Genomic DNA, 21,312 nt, shown 5'->3' with positions numbered 1-21,312 from the left:
GGCTTTTTGTGTCACTTATTTTTTTTGTCTCGTATCACTTACTATAAAAAAGTGACACACAGAGTTTTGATGTGTCACTTTTTTATGGAATGAGAGCTGATGTGTTGCTTCTAGGAAAAGTGACACAAGTAATTTTATTTTTTGTGTCTCATTATTTGAACGTGACACTAGTGGTTTGACTTGTTGTGTCACTTCTGGGTGTAAAAAAATCGAAAACAAAATTAACAAATTATGGAAATAAATAAGTGACACTAGCAATTGCTTATGCCACGAAATTGAAAGTCGTGATTTGGACCAAAAAGAATTAACTTACTAAACCTAAAAGGAAAAGAAAAGAACACTTAGGATTAAAAAAAAAAAAAAAAAAAAAAACCACTGAAGAGACCTCACCATTATTCCGCCCAAGAGATTATGACATTTGAAAGCATGTCAAAGCATGGGCAGGGGCCTCGTCTTTTGGGACGATTCCCAACTGGCCGTGTTGAGGAATTCATACATGCTCGGGTAATATGCTATTTTGATTTCTAATTTTGAGTCGTTTTCAGGAGGAAATTGTAGAATGTTTATAGCCATTCTTAAATTGACATCATTACGGTTATGTGTTCTATTGGAATTTCAGACATTATCAGCCACTAACTTGTGTGACGCAGAAATATCGGCTTTGATAGCAACCAAACTTAGGGAGTTCCATGATCTTCACATGCCCAGTCCAAAAAATGTAATGCTTTGGAACAGATTGAGGTACACATTTGTTCCCCCGAAGCTTAAGCTCTTGTTAGTATTAAAATTTTGAAGTTGAATGATCCGTTTCTTGTTTCCTCCAGAAATTGGTTGTGCGCATCTAAGTGGTTATGTTCCCTCGACGAAGTGAAAGCATTTAAGTTGGATTCCATAGAGATGGAAATTTCTAGATTGGAAAAGGAGTTATCAGGGGAAAACCAAAGCATAGGATTTTGTCATAACGACTTGCAATATGGGAATATCATGATGGACGAAGAGACCAGAGTAGAAACTATCATTGTAAGTTCATATACTCAAATTGTTAATTGTGCACACAGACACGTTATCTCACAGTCAACATTGTTCAACCATGGTTTTTCTTATGATGGTTTTGTGAAAGTAAGAATTTTTTTATATTTGTTATATAGTTTTGTATTAAAAAGGAGCTGTAAGAGAATAATCAAGGTCGCTTTACCATGAGCATGTCTGTTAGACATGAGAAAGTTCAAATGTTCCTATTGGACTCTGTAGAGTCTATTATCTCTAGAACTCTATAAATATATAAACTACTAGATATTCCACATGCCATAAACCTAGATATATTGTAGAAAGCTTCCACAACATATCTATAAAGAAACTCTCGGTAGAAAACATCTAAGGAACAATCTAGTTCTTGGGTCAAATTATGGGCCTATATCTAGGGAATTTATGGTTAAACCATTGGGCTGTAACATATCCCATCCCCCCCCCCCCCCTCCGGTTTTCTGTTTGCAGTTACAAAGGGAAGATAAATCAATTTAAAGTTCAATATGTTATTGATTCTTTATTCTTTACAAGACTACGAGTATTTGTGTTACAATCCCATAACGTTTGATCTTGCAAATCACTTCTGTGAAATGGCGGAAGATTATCATTCTGAAACACCTCATGTTCTTGATTATGATAAATACCCAGGTCAGTTGAGAAAAATCTGTTATTTAGTTGCTTCCTTTCTAAAATGCTAAAGCTATATTATGCATGCATGCACCATAAAACGTTCCACTCCAACCATAACTAATTACTTCCAGTCGTTATGGGTTGCTTATGCAACAGGTTTAGAGGAGCGTGAAATATTTGTGCCTACATATCTGAATTCTTCAGGTTAGTCGACTATGTTCTGCTATTGCATGTCGCTACCAGATATACAAGTAAGCCCCGAACCGTGTCGGACTTGATTTAAAACACGAACAATAGGAAGGGCACATTACAATTTTATTTAAAACATGGTTATTCACTTGTGGGAATTCTTGCCTAAGGATATGTTGGAAGTATTGTTGCAGTTATTAGCTGTTAATCCCAAGCCTGAGCTCAAACTATCCCGAAATCAAGTCAAAGGCCTTATTTTTCTCTGCATTATTTATATTTTTCTCTGCATTATTTTTTAAACTTTCACCATTTATATTTGAAAACTGATTATTATATGGAGAAATGCTAAGGAGCCACCCCCCTTTAAAAAGTTATGTCTAATGCTCGGCCCTAGATGGCGTTGTTTTCTTTGCTTGGGAATCCAGTCAACCACATAACCTTTTCTTTTGAATGTTTACCAAAGTTCCTCATAGAAAAGTGCACTCTCATGTTGTTACTATCTCAAAATTCTCCTGATCTCAAAAGAGGTAGGACTTGGAATGAAGTTAGGAGTCTATCTCCAACTTTTCAGTAACTTATTTTCCTCCCCTTAGCCGGGTGCATGTTTTTATTTACATCAGCTGCTCCTAAAGGACTCTTATTAATACATTGTATTCATCATTAGGACCTACTAGCCGGTGGGACTAATACCACAGCAATCACAATAGAATGGGCAATGTCAGAAGTATTGAACAACCACAAATTTATAAACAAGTAACTGTAGAGCTGGATAGGGTGATTGGTAGAAATAGATGGGTGGAGGAGAAAGACATCCCAAACCTTCCGTATTTAAAATGTATAGTAAAAGAGACGATGAGAATGCACCCACTAACACCAATCTTGGAGAGAATCTTGGTTTATTTATGGACTTGCAAACATTTGGGGACAGAGTTTTGAGGAAACTGTGTTTCTCTCATGTTGTTCATAGTATTCAGCGTATGAATATGAAACATAAAAATGATGCTAAGAATCGTGCACTTCAGAATATAATATTTTCCATGCTACAGGTTTGTATTGTAATGCCTTTTTGTGAATTTTTACGGAGTTTAATACTTACTTCTTAGGACTAAATTTTGATAATTGTGTTTCAATAATCAGAATAAGGATGAAGGGAAAACTAAAAGAGCACTTGTTGTACTTTGTGATCTTCACCATAGAAGGGTTTGGTTTGATGAGAGAACTGCAAATGCAATATCCACAGCGTGTTTTCACTCGTCTTCCAGGTTTAGTTTTCTTAATGTCTTATAGAGGTATAGCTGTATAATGAATAATTTGGACGAAAGTTTGATATCTGAATTACTCAAGACTATGATTTCTGGTCTGTCTTTCCTTCTCGGATTTGAACGGATTGAAGAAGGAGATGGTAGTGATGACTCAGGTGATGAAGACGATATGACTCCTCAAAACCCTCAAGTTATTATCAGTAGGGAGGCTGGGTACAAGGTATTCTCTTAGTCTTCAATGCTCTAGATTCTTCTTTGTGTTTTTCTTTACTTTACTATGCTATTCTATTTGTAAGAGAGCTTCGACATTTCAGATTTTGGGACCCCTCTCTCTCTTTCAAATTTCATTTGTGGTTGTATATACGACATTTTCATCCTTGAATCAATTACTTTTGGGCTCATTTCACCATTTCAGTAGATTAATTATTACTTGTTGTGTGGCATATTTTAGTTCCTTATTTCACCTTTTGCTTTCCTCCGGGGGCTTAGTGAAAAATTATGTTATTTTGACCATTGTCAATCGAGTGAATAAATTGAAGATTTACTGTCAGATGCTACTATAAGGTAAACGGTAAAGTTCCAAAAATATCCTAGTACAATTGCACAACTCTTTGTACCTATTTACCTTTTTAAACTTTATAAATATAGTTAATAACACATAAGCATAAGTTGGCAACCATGATTCTAAACTTTTATGCATTACTCCAAAATTTTACTTAAAATATTTAGTTTGTAGATTTCTTAACTTAGAACTAGCCACTGGGTATTAGGGATTGTAGTTACCATGATAGTTTCTGTAGTTATTTTTTTGTTGGAATTTGAAGTCGGTATGATTGGCTGAAACCATGTAGAATCCTGCATTCCTTTTTATGTACTCTATAGGCTCTTTACCCTTATTTCATATCTGTTTACATCCTATATTACTTTTCCAGATATCATTCCTTTCAAGTTTAATATTCAGTAAGAGAAGCAAAAGGTTGGTTTAAAAGTAAGTCGCAAGTTGTATGTTGTGTCTTGTTTTTGTTTAACCGGACCTATCAATGCTTTTGCCTTACTACCATCAATGCTTTCATCTATCTATGTCCATGAGAGACGGTTATCCTTCGAAAAACAAGCGTTAATCTGCGTTTGGATAGATTGTGTTTGTTTGCAGCCCGATCTTTCTGATTTTCATGTGGGTCCTGGTTGGAAGGGGTCCAAAAAGAAGTTACCGATGTCATCTTGGCATGCTAACAAAGAAGACTTTTTATAAGATTCATATCGATTTAGTTACTTATAGCTACAAAATTAATCAAATTATTTTTGTTGTGTTATCAAGTGAAGCAATTTATGACATTTTCTCTTCAAGTCTCTAAACCCCCATCAGTTCCTTAACCTTTGTTCTTGTCTTGGATTTTAGGCACATCACAAGGACACGAGTGCCAGCAAGAAGAAAAAGCAAGCTAAATTACAGCGTGTAGTTTGCACCATGAAAAGGCTTCGTTTAGTTTTTTTTTTTTTTTTTTTTTTTTTTTTTTATTTTGATTATTTTGGTATTGGAATGACTTATTTTGTTGGGAGTCAAACTGGATAATAGATACTAGGTTTGATCAATGAAATCAATAAAAGTTAATTGTTTTGAATGTTGTCTCTTTTTTCTTGAGTGGATGTTATTTCCATATCATAAAGCAGGTTACAGTGATTTTGGTTGTGATGTTTTGATAAATGCATGTGGATGTTGTTTATGTCATAAAGCAGGATAATGGGATTTTGGTTATGACGTATATGATGCAGGTTGAGAAATGAATACGATCGAATACAAAAATGGGAAAATGTTTTAAAAAAACAATTATTTTCATTTGTCTCACTTTTGGAAAAAGTGACACAACTTACCACTCTTATGTGTCACTTTTGACGTACTTGTGTCTCGCTCTGGTCCAAAAGTGACACAACTGACCACTCTTATGTGTCGCTTTTGATGTATTTGTGTCTCGCTCTGGTCCAAAAGTGACACAATTAGTATACTTAATGTGTCACTTTTGACGTACTTATGTCTCGCTCTGGTCCAAAAGTGACACAACTAGTATACTTAATATGTCACTTTTGACGTACTTATGTCTCGCTCTGGTCCAAAGTGACACAACTAGTATACTTAATGTGTCACTTTTGACTTACTTATGTCTCGCTCTAGGCCAAAAGTGACACAACTAGTGTACTTAATGTGTCACTTTTGACGTACTTATGTCTCGCTCTGGTCCACAAGTGACACAACTAGTGTACTTAATGTGTCACTTTTGACGTACTTATGTCTCGCTCTGGTCCTAAAGTGACACAACTAGTGTACTTAATGTGTCACTTTTGACGCATTTCTTTGTCTCTCGCTCACGTCCAAAAGTGACACAACTAGTGTACTTAATGTGTCACTTTTGACGTACTTATGTCTCGCTCTGGTCCAAAGGTGACACAACTAGTATACTTAATGTGCCACTTTTGACGTACTTATGTCTCGCTCTGGTCCAAAAATGACACAACTAGTGTACTTAATGTGTCACTTTTGACGTACTTATGTCTCGCTCTGGTCCAAAAGTGACACATCTAGTGTACTTAATGTGTCACTTTTGACGTATTTATGTCTCACTCTAGTCCAAAAGTGACACAAATAGTATATTTAATGTGTCACTTTTGACAAAATGATATCCCACTTTGGTCCAAAACTGATACAACTAGTGTCACTTTTGACAAGCACTGTGGCACTCTTTCTTAAAAGTGACACAAGAAGCTATTCTTAAGTGTCACTTTTATTAACAAAAAGTGACACATTTAGTAAGGCTTTTGTGTCACTTTTGCTAGAACTTTATGTGTCGGGGGCTTATAGGTCACTTCAAAATTAGTTTCAAAAGTGACACAAAAAGCCCTTCTTTTAGTAGTGTGCTGATTTTTTAGGTCTTGTACTGTTTAATATGTTCTTGATTGAAACTTGTCAACTTTATGCTCCAATTCCTACCGAGAAAGAATGAAAAAAAAGAAATTTATCCTTTTAATCTGGGCTCCATTTACATAAAGTGAAGTTAATAGTTTGTTATATGACTAAAAGGACTGTTAATCTGTTCTGTATATGAAGTCCTCATTAAATGCATAATAGAAGGATATGATTCTTGGTTTCTTTAGGTTAAATGACTGAAGTAACTTCGGGGTACCCTTTCAAAAAATAAAGCTCGTTCCCTCTACACACAGTAGAATCCATTCTTAGATCAAAGTTGCTAGCATTTATTTTGTTTGAAAATAACCTTCAGATGTGGTTGATTTTGTTGCAAGTTTTCTTTAAGACAGTAGACTGATGTTTTGGTACGTTTATACCTGTTAGTGTAGTATTGAATTTTGTTAATATTCTTTTTCCTATCAAAATGCACATAATTTTCCATACAGTATATAGTCTATGATGATGTTAGCGTTTGGCGTGGAACTTGTAGGATGTGCTTCCTTTATGGAAACAATTGGAGTACTATAAAGACTGCCAAACGAAGCTAAGGAAGTATATGGGCGATAAAAATGCGAACAAGAGAATGTGCGAGGCATTGTATGTTATAAGCATGGGCACAAATGACTTCTTAGAGAATTACTACAACCCGTTATCCAGCAGAAGAAAAACTGAATTCACTGTTGAGCAGTATCAAGTCTTCCTCATCAGAATCGCCAAAGAATTTATTAAAGAACTATACAGCCTTGGAGTTCGAAGTATATCCCTAAGTGGGCTTCCACCAATGGGGTGCTTGCCATTAGTGAGAGCGGTAAATTCGATTACTGGTAGTGGTATTTGTAATGAAGAGTACAATAAGGTTGCTAAAGACTTCAACACAAAATTACAAGCGTTGGTGGTAAACCTTAGAAAAGAACTTCCTGGCAGTGTGTTGATGATTGCAGACTCATATAATATTCTCCTTGATATAATTCAGAAGCCTCAGAAATATGGTAAGTTATATTTCATCATAAACTCACTTATTTGATTTGATGTAAAATAACTAGCTAAATATGGTAGAGATATCCAGTTCACCACAGGGAGATTAACATGCGAATGGACTCATGGAGGTTCACTTGTTTCTCCTGTAAAATGTTACGTAAACGAATGCGGAAGTGTGACAATTGGACAAAAAAGATTGAATGTGGTGATAGAAATCGACAAAAAACAAATCAATTAAAACACTTACTAATACAAAGCAAATAACCAATAGAAGTGGAGACGAGATTTACGTGGTTTGGCGTTAGCCTAATCCACCAAGCAAAAGAGGAGAATTTTACTAATTAAGAGATAAACAAATAGAGTACAATCACTCACAAACGAATCCCGAAGAATTCACAAACTCTCTCTCACAAATTAAACCTTACAAATCCCACCAACTGGTCTCGTATTTATAGAGGTGGGTATCAAATTAGAATCCTATTTAGAATAGGAAACCAAAACCTTAACTGTGTGGTTTATCCAAATCTGAGTCATATACCAATAATTCTCCACCTCAGTGAAGATTTATCCAAATCTGAGCCGGTCAACCAAATAGCAAATCCCCTCTTCAAAGCACAAATGTTCGAAGGACCAAACAAATAACAAAATGTCCTGAAGGACCAAACACGACTGTACCACATAGTGGTTGCCTACGTACCCTTATTAAAAGATCAAGCTGACCGTAGTTCACCAATGCCCTTAAGAGCCAAATCATCTCAAATGAAGGATATGAATCAAATTCAAACAATGTTGAAACTTGATTCCAGAAACCACTTTGGTTAACATATCAGCTTGGTTCTCCTTGGTGTCTATCGTAGTGAGTAAGATATCACCCTCCTCTAAAAAATTTCTGACAAAGTGAAAACGCACATCAATGTGCTTCGTACGGGCATGATGAACTTGGTTCTTGGCCAAATATATAGCACTCATGCTATCACAATGAATCTCGAGCTGACCCTGCACAATACCCAAGTCATCTAACAAACCCTGCAACCAAATAGCCTCTTTCATAGCCTCAGTCACCGCCATATATTCTGCCTCTGTCGTAGACAATGCAACTGTAGACTGCAAAATAGACCTCCAACTTACCAGAGCACCAGCTAAAGTAAATACATACCCAATAGTGGACCGACGCTTATCTAAATCACCTGCATAGTCAGAGTCCACATAACCCACACAAAGTTTACTAGTATCCCTCTCAAACATCAAACCAACATCTACAGCACCAAGAATGTATCGTAGAATCCATTTCACAGCTTGCCAGTGTTTCTTCCCAGGGTTATGCATATATCTACTAACAAAACAAACAGCTTGTGAAATGTCTGGCCTAGTACACACCATCGTATACATCAAACTACCAACAACACTTGCATATGGAACATGAGTCATGTACTCACGCTCCTCATTGGAACTCGGAGACATAGTAGCACTAAGTTTAAAATGAGGGGCAAGAGGTGTACTCACAGACTTAGTGTTCCCATCAATACCAAACTTCTGTAATACCTTCTTCAAATATGTCTTTTGAGACAAACAAACTATGCCTTTTGCTCTATCTCTCTGAATCTCCATGCCAAGAATCTTCTTAGCTTCACCCAAGTCCTTCATCTCAAATTCTGAGGACAAAAGCTGTTTAAGCTTATCAATCTCAGCCTTGCTTCTTGAGGCTATAAACATATCATCAACATACAAGAGCAAGTAGATGAAAGAACCATCATGTAGTTTGCAAAAATAGACACAATGATCGTAGTGACTTCTTGTGTACTTGAGCCCTAGCATAAACCGATCAAACCGCTTGTACCACTGCCTGGGAGACTGTTTCAAACCATATAGCAATTTTTTCAGTTTACACACCAAATCCTCTTTGCTTGCAACTTTAAACTCACTTGTCTAAGTCATATAGATCTCCTCTTCTAAATCGCCATGTAAAAAAGCAATTTTTACATCGAGCTGGGCTAGCTCCAAATCATACTGAGCTACCAAGGCCAAAAGGATGCGTATGGAGGAGTGCTTCACAACCGGAGAAAACACCTCATTATAGTCAATCCCCTATCTCTGAGCGTAGCCTTTAGCTACCCATCTTGCCTTATAACGTAACTCATTACTTAGAGACCCTTCTTTCAATGCAAACACCCATTTCCCGCCAATCGCCTTCTTACCCGTAGGTAACTTTACAAGCACCCAGGTATCATTCTTATGAAGAGATTGCATCTCCTCATCCATAGCTGTCTTCCACCTTTCTGACTTGGAGCACTGGATTGCTCCATAATATGAGGAAGGAACATCTTCATCAAGACTTTCAATAATAGGAAGTGCATAGGTAACGTAATCGTTTAGCCAATACAATGGGAGAACATTTCTCTTAGATTTACTAGTTGCAATAGGCTCATGAACCGGAGCCAAAGGACCAACATTCATCTGCTCCTCTAATGGAGCCATATCCTCTGCATCATCATTTGTTCCATCACTTGTAATCACTATTTTTGTGTCTTCAACTGGAACATTAACTGACTGACTATCCATGGTTGCCAATCTACTAGATACAGAACCATCTGGACTAGGTGAAGACGCATCAATCTCCACCTGCTGCAATACCTCTTTGGCCATACTCTCCACCTGCTGAGAGTCAGCAGACTTCAACATAGAAGCCTCATCAAATGTCACATCTCTGCTCAAAATGAATTTCTTATCTTTCGGATCCCATAGCTTATAACCTTTAACTCCACTTTTCAGACCCACAAAGATAGCTTTCTTTGCTCTAGGATCCAACTTACCATCTTTGACATGAAAGTAAGCAGGACACCCAAACACACGAAGGGAATCATAATCCTGAGCAGGTTTACCATACCAAACCTCCATAGGAGTTTTACCTCCAATTGCATCCAAAGGCAACCTGTTAACAAGGTAGCATGCATAACTCACAGCCTCAGCCCAAAACGCTTTGCCCAATCCAGCATTGGACAACATACACCGCACTTTCTCCATTAGAGTACGGTTCATATGCTCAACTACCCCATTCTGTTGCGGCGTACCTTTCACTATGAAGTGCCTCTCTATTCCCTCATTCTGACATACTTGCAAGAACGGATCACTCGTATATTCACCACCATTATCAGTTCAGAGTCTTTTGATCTTTCTGCCAGTCTGAGTTTCAATCAACTTCTTCCACTTCACAAAGATATCTAGGACTTCATCCTTGTTTCTCATGGTATATACCCACAAACGCCTAGAGTAATCATCAACAAAGGTCACATAATAATGTTTGTTCCCTCCAAGAGATGCATTCCTAGAAGGACCCCAAACATCCGAATGAACATAATCAAGGGTTCCACGCGTACGGTGGATAGTGGTGCCAAACTTTACCCTTGTCTACTTGCCCAGAACACAATGCTCACAAAAATCCAACTTACAGGTCTTAGCACATTTCAACAATCCTTGCTTTATTAACGTTTGCATGGACTTCTCACCTGCATGTGCAAGAGACATATGTCATAATCTGGTGGCCTCCTTAGCAACTACCTCTGAATACTCAGTAACAGCTACTTCTCCACTAACTGTGCCACCCTTCAAATAGTACAAGTTATTCTGACGTATGCCTTTCATGATAACCATTGCTCCAGAAACTATCTTTAGAACACCACTGTCAATGACTACCTTGTAGCCCTTAGCTTCTAAAGTACCAACAGAGATAAGATTCTTCTTCAAAGCGGGAACATATCGAACATCTTTTATTTCCTTAACTGTTTCATCATACATCTTGAGACGAATATTACCCATCCCCATAATGCGACAGGGTTGATCATTCCCCATAAACACATCACCACTTTCAAGCTCCTTGAAACTTGTAAACCATTCCCTTATGGGACAAACATGATAGGTAGCACCAGTATCCAAAATCCAATGACTGGAATCAATGAAACAAATACTCGATGTAATAGGAAAAGAGAAATTTGAACTATCAGAATCATTACCTCCTTGAGCAATGTTGACATTAGACTGTTTCTGCTCAGTATCTTTCTGCTTGTGTTTCAATTTCTTGCAGTCCTTCTTCCAATGTCCAACCTCATGACAAAAAGCACACTCATCACGGGCTAGATTTCGCCCTCTCGACTTGGAACGAGATTTACTTCTTCCACCACCAGAGTTTGGGCGGTCATTAGACCTCCCTCTTACCACAAAAGCAGTGCTCGTCGACTCTCTTGACTCCTTTTCATTGTTGTTCATCATATCCCAACTTGTCAACATAGACTGCACCTCAAAATAGTTCAAAGCTTTCTTCCCGAACATAATGGTGGTTTTTATATGCCCATACTCCTCCTTGGGAAGAGATCTCAACAAATGGAAAGCTTTGTCTTCATCCTTCGTTTCTTCTTCAATGTTCAACAAGTCGGTAAGTAACTTGTTAAACTCGTTCATATGCTGGGACAATGAAATACCTTCTTTCTTTCTCATATCATACAACTTTGATTTCATAAAGACACGACCTTCTATTGTCTTATCTAAGTACTTCTCTTCAAGGATTCTCCAGATTTCCTTGGTCGAAGTCTCATTGAGAACAAGGTACTTCACATCCCTAACCAAACACGATCTTATGATACCACAAGCTCACCTATTTTTCTTAACCCAAACACTCTCCTCTATATCCGATGGTTTTTCGTCTAACACATCATCCAAGTCTTGTTGGCATAGTGCATCTATAACTTCACAATGCCACATACTAAAATTGTTAGATCCATCAAATTTCTCCACATCAATTCTTGCATGGTTAATATTCAAAGTCGTAGGAGGTGATTTCTCCTTAGACGTCATAGAAGTAGTACCCGATGGAGGATCCGTCGCCATACTTTCTCAAACTTTCATATACCACAAAACAATCAATAAACCAACAAAAGAAGCCCTAGGTAGAACCTTGGCTCTGATACCAATTTGTTACGTAAACGAATGCGGAAGCGTGACAATTGGACAAAGAAGATTGAATGTTGTGATAGAAATCAACAAAAAACAAATCAATTAAAACACTTACAAATGCAAAGCAAATAACCAATAGAAGTGGAGACGAGATTTACGTAGTTTGGCGTTAGCCTAATCCACCAAGCAAAAGAGGAGAATTTTACTAATCAAGAGATAAACAAATAGAGTACAATCACTCACAAACGAATCCCGAATAATTCACAAACTCTCTCTCACAAATTGAACCTTACAAATCCCACCAACTGGTCTCGTATTTATAGAGATGGGTATCAAATTAGAATCCTATTTAGAATAGGAAACCAAAACCTTAACTGTGTGGTTTATCCAAATCTTAGTCGTATACCAACATAAAAAAAGTTCCACTGTTAGTTCAGTGTCATTACTTCAATGTTAAGTTCCTTACACAGCATAGGGTGGTGGTTATAGAAGAAAAAAAAAGGTTCATTTCACAGCGAAAATTCACTCTCCCGACATTTTCCTTTGGTCTACCTAACAACAATGTCACTGTTTTACGTGAGTCTGAAAGTGATGAGGAAGATGATGATGGAACACCTGCTGGCCTTGTGAGCCGTGCTGAGCCAAAGGACCAAAGGTTTTCGAAACCTCTTCCCCCCAATTCAAAAAAACCTGCCTACCAATCTGCTCTGGCTGACTTGGGCCAATATGCTCTTCCTGACTCGGGTGACTGTAGTGTTCGGAGGTGCTGGTGTAGCTAAAAACAAGAAGAAAAGGTAGAAAATAGTTCGTCCAAGTTAGAAGAGCTATTTTTTTTTTCCGAATTTATAAGTTTTAGACATACAAGTGGCTATCTTATGCGTTCTATCCTATCGAGCACATACTAATACAAGAGGATCAAAAGTTGCATTAAATCCCTAAAGAGCTTAATAATGAACATAGGAAAAAGGGAATAAAACCTAAGCTAATGGTGAATTTTACTAGCTCAACCATAGTTTTCAAATGAATTAACTCTTCCAAGGCTAAACTGGTGTAGGAATTTTGTATATGTTCTATCATACACTACACCAGATTTAAAAAAAAAAAAAAAAAAAACAAAGCTACCGACACTTTTGTTTTGTCTTTTTGTGAGTACGCCCACCACGTGTCGTTGAACTCCCCTAAGCGTCGGATCACATTATCACAACAACTGTTTACTACAAAACTTGTTTCGTTCTCTCCATTGCAGCATAGAAGAAACAAAAATATATTATTATTTTTCACTCTCAAAATAATCAAAATCACTCTCAAAATAAGAAAAATCACTCTCAAAATCTTCATAATATTTGATCGATCCTCAAATCGCTATCTTCAGCAAATCTACAATCTCTTCAGGTAATTTCAATTATTTCTTTATCAAATCTACAATCTCTTTATCAGATCTAAGCGATTTTGTTTAGATTTTAACGTTTTTTAAAGATTAATTCATATAATCTTTAAACATGTAATCAGATTCGAAATTAGTTAAACAGAGTAGTATTGTAATCAGGTTCGAAATTAGTGCTTTAATTAGTGATTCATACTCTGTTTAACGGTGATTGAGAGGGGCAGTGATCTGCTTTTAGTACATTTTTATTTTGAGGTATATCATATATGTATTTTTTTGTGTGTGTACATACCTTTTCTCAATTTTATATATGTGTTGTAAAGGATGCCTTAATTTGCTTAGGTAGTAGACTAGATAAGTTGTGTTTTCAGTGTTATGTTAGCTTCACAAGTCAATGTGATGTAATCAATATCCTTGTTTGGACAAAGTAACACTTTTAGACTACTATGGATGGAGCGGGCGAGGTTTTACTTGATATCGTTTAGAAGGGGAGGTTTACTTGTATGTTTATTTATTTGTTGGAAGGGCAGTAACATTCCTTTGGTGAAAATTGTCTCTATTGAGACAATGAAAAAACAGTGAAGTTCTGACATTGTTACAAACAAAGATTTTACCGAAAAGTTTGTATTATTAATGTAGAATGGAATGAGTAATCTTTGGGAAGAGGAAGCGGGTTATGTTTGAGTTCATGCTGATTTCCATCACTTAGGTTTTTTTTATTGCAAGACAATGGTCTTACTTCCGAGAAGGTTGAGCAAAAAGAGAGAAAATATAAACTATTATGATCGGGGATTAAGTTGGATATTTCGAACAATTGTGAACTAAAGTGGTCATCAAATATGTTGCTAGTCCGTTTGTGTGTATATCGGTTAGAAATTTGCCATTGTATTATAGCGAAAAGTGCATATACAACCTCACGATAGCAGTAGTAGGGTTGGTTTCTATTGTTCCTATTCCATCTTATTAGTTCCTACGAGATCTGCTTGCTATTGGTTTTGGCATAGTGCTATCTAACTGATTAGAAAATATAGAAGTAAACAAAAGTTAAAAAAAACTTATTGGTTCCAATTTTGGTTTGACTAATATGTTCAAGTCACTGAAATTGTTCATGTCACTAATAATGCAGAGTATATGACCTTACTATTCCACTGATTAGAAACAATTTTGTCGCTAAAACGTAGTGTGGAAAAACCAAAAAACATCAATAAGAGAGGTGTTTTACCAGCAAAGATTTCCACCATAATCAAGTCTCAATGACACGAGACTTGACATGTTTGAGTCGTGTTTTTCTAGGTCAGTTGTCTAAGTTATGTTCTCTAGTACTCACTCTGTCTGGAATAGATGCAATTTGTGAAGAAAAGGAAAATGATAACTTGCTGATAATGTCAGTTCTACCTTACCGTAAAGTGAAGTTCGTAGATGTTGAAAAATTGTTAGTGTAACTATTTTGTTTGTCGTGTATTTTCAGAATAGGTAATGGCATATGCTGTTTAGCCGACTTGGGCTTACTTTATTTTGATGTTTTGACATGTTTTATTAGTTTCCATGCACTTAACTGAAGATTTTTGAATGAGCATGCGAAAATTTCATGAGTTTTTGTGAGTTTAAATGGATAATGAAGACTTATTATTTTGTTTTTAGTTATTGATTGTTCATAATGTTGTGAAATAATATGTACTTATCTACATATTGCATTAAGTAGGGATGAGTTTGTCACGCCCGCATGAGAGTGGATGAAGGAATCAGTGGGGAGTGATGCATATCTAGATGGAATCGAATCATTCCTTGAATTCATGAGGGATAGTTTAGGAAAAGGAACTTGGTCTTCTTGTCCGTGTGCCAAGTGTTGCAATGTTCGTGGAATGGTTGATCCAAAAACCATTTTTGTTCATTTGGTTCGTTATGGATTTGATGAGTCTTACACTACATGGTATTTTCATGGGGAGTCATTTGTAAACAATGTTGGGAATTTTGAACCTTTTGGTTCATCCTCTCATGGGGAGTCAAAAACACTGTGATGTTTTATTAGTTATTGACAGACTCGTTTCGAGATTACATGCAGTGGTTGAGAGTGATAAACTGTTGATTAGGATTGGTATTGAAAGGGGTAGAGATAAATATCCAATTCAAGAAGCGGTCAAACAACTTAGGAAGAATCATTTGAATTTTGTTAATCAGTTGAAAGATCTTGAGGAACATGTTTGTCTTTGTTTTAGCGGACGGTTAATCGCTACGTGTCTTTCTTTCTACAAGAGATTCATCTGCAAGAGGAGAATAAGTAATGTAATGTTATATATAAGTTAGTAGGACTTGGCATTCTTGTTGGAAAGTATAGTGTGCTAGATATCTGACGGGTGTACTGTTTTTATACTTTTGTACCTATAGCAAGAGAGTAACATGAAAGGGATAGTATTTATTGAAACATATCTAGAATAGGTACATTAACTAAAATAAAACAAGAAGGAAGAGAAAAGAATAAGAGATAATATTTGAAGAAAAAAAACAATATCTAAAGCAATAATAAGTACACAAAATTGTTTTTTGGATTAACTTTACAAGCAAAATAGTCACTACTCATCCCGATTTACTATGAAATGAAAAGACTTTTGTAGTTTTCTCTCGTTCTAAATCTTCTACATAATAAGTATGAAGTTTGGAAGAAAATGATCTTCTATTCTACTGCTGAGTTGTAATCATTCGCAAGCGTTGTAATTATGAACTGTTTATTGCTCTGACGACTCTCGAACTTGACCAAAGAAACCCGTTGTAAATTAACTAGTTTCTTCATAAATCATTACCTAGACATGTCAAAAATGTAAACTCCAGTTAGCACTAGTAAGCGATTGTTATCATCTGAAAATGTAATTGAAGATATCGATAGAGGAGAAGGAAAAAATCCGAGATGATAATGATGCTTGCATTCGGGGACTATCCGTGGGTTCTCCTCGTCATAACCTGCAAGGACCATAACCTATTAGGTTAATTTTGCCCTCGAGATGGGATGTCTTTGTTTAATTTTGCCAGGGTCTTTGTTCTTTAGTTCTAGCTTTCCTTTAGATCTTTGGGTATGTCAATTTAGCTCCAACTCGCAATCTTGTCTCGTTAGGTGTAATGTGATGATTCACTGACTGAATGATGATTTGGAAATCTTGTGTAACACCTACGACTTGAGGAAGGTAATGTTTTTCCTAGTTTCTAATGTGTGTCACTGTGCATGTCCTAATAGCGACACTATAAAGTTATTTCTGACATCTTTTGGTTTGAGCAATCTTGTGAAAAGATGCAAGCCATTTAACTATAAATTACAAGATTGTATACTAGTATTCTTTCATTGTTAGTGGTATTTGGCATATAAAATAATCGAATATGTGCTGTTTGATAGTTTGACCGTTTCAAATGTCTTTTATTAATATTAGATTCTTATACAGAAAGAATACAATGTGGATGATGCATACAAAAAGATAAATCTAAAGAAGGTTGCCAAAAGCTTTAGGGAGTTTAAGCATCGTCTCCGCGTGAAGTACTATGACAAATATGACAATGACGTCGATAGGAAAAGGAACTGCCCAACAGGAGTGAAATTGGAAGAATGGGAAAAATTCGTGGATAATGAATCTAAACCTTCAAGAAAACTCATGCGGACAAAGGGCAAGGTGGCTAGAGAAGCTGTGAAGGCTTTACATACATCAGGTAGAAGGGGAGCAGCAAGGACAGTCCATGATATGGTACTAATCTACCTTGTCAATTGCTAATTTTATTCGTAACACTATATTTACTTCTAACAGAGTTAGTAATGTTTTGTAGAAATCGAAAAATCCGAATGTTAAAGTGACTAGAACGGATTCATATATGGCTATCCATACTCACAAGGATGGCTCTTTTATTGAGCCAGAAAGGATGGTGAGTTTGACTGCCTATTTTCATTAATGATGAATCTGACCACCGCCTATTTTCTGTTCTCTTTTATATACTGCTTCTGAAATTTATTAAATGTCTAATATGTTGTCATGGTAGGAAAGAATCAAGGCTATAATTGAGGATGACCCTGCTAGCGTAAACTTGGACCTAGACCATGATCCAGTTGCTCAAGTGTGCGGCCCTGATAAATTTGGTCGAGTGCTGGGTATGAGTGTTGGCATATCAAAGACATCCCTTGCATCATCAGCTCTTGCTAAAGAGCAACTTTGCCAACAAAAGCAACAACACTCGATGCTTGAAGAGCGGTTTGGAAGTTTGGAGCGACAAATGGTCACCATCACTAAGATCTTGCTGGAGACAAGAGAAGAAGTGGCAGGTCAGCAATCACATAGAAGGATCGTTGCAGATTCATTAGCGACGTCAAATGTATGATTTGAATGTGAGACATTGTGTCTAGGTGCTTGAGCTAATTTAGGAGATAACTAAATCGTGGTTTTGTCTTTGTTAACTTATTGCTTGTAGGCGAGGGATCCAACACGCTCACAATCATATGGTGATTCTTCTAGAGGGATGGAATTATGTGAATTGATTAACATGCATCGAGAAGTTGTTTCCAAGGGAAGGGCAACAAGAGCAAATATCATTCTTGATGCAACTCTGGATACCCCAATGGATATTTACAACGTCCGTGTATGTCTTGTCATTGACCGCACTGAGCGCTTATTTGGATCCAAAAGAACATTCGGGGAGCTACACCTTCCTACAGCAGTTAAATGGCCGAAGGATTTTACTCGTTTTCTTTAGGTATGGTATTCTATTTGTCTGTGTTATCATTTCTTTACTTCTTGTCTTTACTTCTTGTGTTTGTGTGTGTATGACTTGTCTTTATTTCTTGTGATTTTAGGATAAGTGTGATTTTCGGCCAAGTATATATACTGCTTAGAATGACTAGTTATGGCCAAGTATATATACTGCTTCTAGTTTAGCTTGTTTTTTTTAAGCTGAATATAATAACATACAGTTTTTATGGTACGGAAGAGTTGTTGCACATGCATGATTCATTGCCCAATACCAACTATTGTATGCTTGTGCCTCATAAGTGTCTCTGATGTTGAACTGGATATATGGTGTAAACAAAATGGAGAGGTAAATAGCTCTAGCAAGCATTTTAAGACCATCTAAAACTGAATACAGCAAGGAGGTTAAGTAGAAATCCCTCCCAAACATTTTTGCAAGCTTATAGTCCCCATTAGTATGGAAATGCTGCGAGACATCTCCTTCTCCCATCCATACTAGACCTCCTCCAGCCACAGCTGTGTAGCCCTCAAGAAGGGATACCAGTAGACAACATCAAAAACTTTTCCTCTTTTTTCTAAACCTCTTTTTTGTGAGTCTGTCGTTTGTTATGTGCTGATATTCGTAAAAGTATATCAAATTCCATAATTTCGTTGGTAAGTTAGTTCTATTAGGCACACGCAGATTGCAGAAGAAGTTGGACTTAGAAGCTTCAGCTGTCGCAACCAACTGGAAGGATCATAATATCATATCCTTGCGTCAATCAGTTATAGGCCAGGACTATCCAACTAATCCAAGTGTGACGGCCATGTATTGAAATTTAGTTTAAGATTTTGTGCTGAAGTAATAGAATTAAGGTTCCTGAGATTGCGAGAAAAGACAGCTCTGGATGGATAGGCGTGTCGAGAGGGATATAGTTCACTCGGCCCTGACCTTCAGTAGTTCAATATTCATGGACAGCGGAGGGATATAGTTTGCTAATTTGCATGCTCATGAGAGTTGTTGCATGTAAATTGTTTTGATTCTTATGGACTTTTTGGTTCAGTGGAAAATTTTATTGGATGAAAATTGTGATAGGACTTAAGTCTTACTAGAATATTGTTTTGCTCGTATCCAATGATCACATGTTTGTTTGTTTTGGTTTATTCTTTCTGTATGCTTTGAGATGAGGGGAAATTTGGTATAGCATATCTCTTTTGGACTTTTGATATATGTGAAATTGTAGAAGTCTGTACCTTTAATCTGTTGGTAGGAGTTTAGGATTAAATCGATATGAAAAGTGATATTCTATTGGGAAGACAAGCTGTTACCAGAAGAGTTACTGTTATGCAGTGATAATTGGTTATAGAGCGAAATTGTATTGCATCAAATCACTTTGTCTTGTAGTATTAGGCAGGTTTTCATGGCATTGTGTTGTCCTTTTTTCTTATTTCAATTAATCGATTCTTTTTATGTAATCCGATATTTTCAAGTATGTTTGTACTCCTATGGTGGGATACTGGGGTTCATGTTAGACCTACTAAAAATGAAATATGACCATGATTACTGGGATACTTTATCCTTCTTTTGGACAAGGTTGTTTCTGTTTTAACCATTGGCCTGCTGCTTTAAGTTATTTGTTTTGTTTATTGTGATATAGAATATGATAATGATTCGAAATTTTAAAAAGTACTAGAATATGGGGGTTGAGGTTGGTTTGTATCTGTCATGTTTTGTATGTTGATAGTATTTAAAGAGTTCTGTTTTTAAAGAAACATCTTATTATCTGTTTCAGGTTCTACTGAGTTTCCATTAATGAATACACACAACAAGAGGCGGGAAGTCGAGGATGGAGAATTCCACCAAGATCTGATGTATCTTAAAAGCAATTGGTACTAGAAGAATATACTATTTTCTGTTTTGTTTCTATGGATGGATATCCTGAACTTTTTAGAAACTTAGTACCATTTAACGACTAAATGTTTTGGTTGAGTTTTCTGTTTTGAGTTTTCTATTTTGAGTTTAGGGTTGTAAAAGTACTAAAAGAAGCTGCGATGGTTTGTTAGTAGGAGCTGAGTAACTTCTTGATGGGAACCTTTAACTGTTGCTATTAGGCTGAGTCGCTGAGTAGGCTATAAAATTGTTTCTATTAGCCATTTGATTATGGATGAGAACTGGGCTTTGTCTATTACTGCACACTTCAAAAGGCACAAGTATCTGTTTATTACTGATGCTATTAATGCTACAAAACTGTAGGGGCATTTTTTGGCCCTGATTCATCATTTTTTAAAAAATAAATGAAAAAAAAAAACACTTGTCAAGTGTTGTAGAAAAAAAAAGACTGCAAAAAAAACGGGTCACCATACGACACCTAAAAGTGTCTTTTTTTTTTGAAAAACGACATCCAAAAGTATCTTTTTTCAACATATATGGTGTAGTGATATGACATCTTAACTTGGTTTCATAGAGACGCATCAATAATGATAACACTAGTGGTTGTGTGGTTAATGACCGTGTTGTACATTATTTATGTGGTCTGTGGAAATTATTTAACACCCCCACATAGTACAAAATGTGTGGAAGTTATGAAGTAACTTGATTTTCAAGAACAATATAGTAGTTCATTCACTCTACTTGTATTTTTTAGAACAATATAAATGTCATTTTCTGGTGGAGTTGTGTAGTTTCTAATGTTTGGTACCTTTCTACAGGTCCGCTGGTGTTGCTGAGAAGAAGAAATAGGCGAAGATTCCGAGTTTTGTTCAGTTTTCAGCAGATTATTTAGGCCATTACATGTTGCCCGTTGAATAGTTTGTCGGGATTTTCAGTGTTCTGTTCTAGTTTGTGAGACTTGCTTGCTAATTTGAGAATCTGGTTTAAGTTTTTTATGTTGGATATTATATGCATGTTATTTGTGAATAAATGTTTATAGTCCTATAACTACTGGGAAATTATTGGCTGGTTAGAGCATCATTAACGCATTGTTAAAATCCATTTTCAATGTCACAGTTGACAAAATATTTGGCAATTTTCGTCCCCAACGCGTTGTCAAACCACCGTTTTTATTTTAACAATTGTCAAATCCGAAACCAAATTAGTCAGAAATATATAAATGACTCGCACGGGACAAGTTGTCCCGTCCAAGAGTGAGATGGAACAAATTTTTTCGTCCAATATTTTTTTTTTTAATAAAAAATTAAAACTTCTCGATTTTGCATGTGGGGCCAAGATGTTGGACAGGACAAGTT

At 36.4% G+C, this 21,312-nt stretch overlaps 1 protein-coding gene across 3 annotated transcripts; it reads left to right on the top strand.

The window, feature by feature from the left end:
- Positions 1-13,233: 13,233 nt before the first annotated feature.
- Positions 13,234-21,009, top strand: LOC147488737 (uncharacterized). Of its 3 annotated transcripts, XR_015203042.1 has the most exons (7): positions 13,240-13,380; positions 16,801-17,097; positions 17,177-17,272; positions 17,387-17,716; positions 17,813-18,094; positions 19,860-19,956; positions 20,776-21,009. XR_015203042.1 is itself a non-coding variant. In XM_086574983.1 (6 exons), exons 3-5 carry the CDS (start codon positions 17,222-17,224, stop codon positions 18,092-18,094), a joined length of 663 nt encoding a protein of 220 aa, XP_086431109.1. In that variant the 5' UTR covers positions 13,234-13,380; positions 16,801-17,097; positions 17,158-17,221; the 3' UTR covers positions 19,860-20,222. The 3 variants fall into 3 exon arrangements, 2 of the variants coding, with proteins under 2 accessions (XP_086431109.1, XP_086431108.1); XM_086574983.1 differs by lacking the exon at positions 20,776-21,009 and having other exon boundaries at positions 13,234-13,380; positions 17,158-17,272; positions 19,860-20,222; XM_086574982.1 differs by lacking the exon at positions 20,776-21,009 and having other exon boundaries at positions 19,860-20,222.
- Positions 21,010-21,312: the final 303 nt, after the last annotated feature.

Source organism: Coptis chinensis, chromosome 7, assembly GCF_015680905.1.
Source record: "Coptis chinensis isolate HL-2020 chromosome 7, ASM1568090v1, whole genome shotgun sequence".
Classification (NCBI taxonomy): domain Eukaryota; kingdom Viridiplantae; phylum Streptophyta; class Magnoliopsida; order Ranunculales; family Ranunculaceae; genus Coptis; species Coptis chinensis.
The sequence above is the reverse complement of the archived record's forward strand: the minus strand, read 5'-3'. Positions and strand labels throughout refer to the sequence as shown.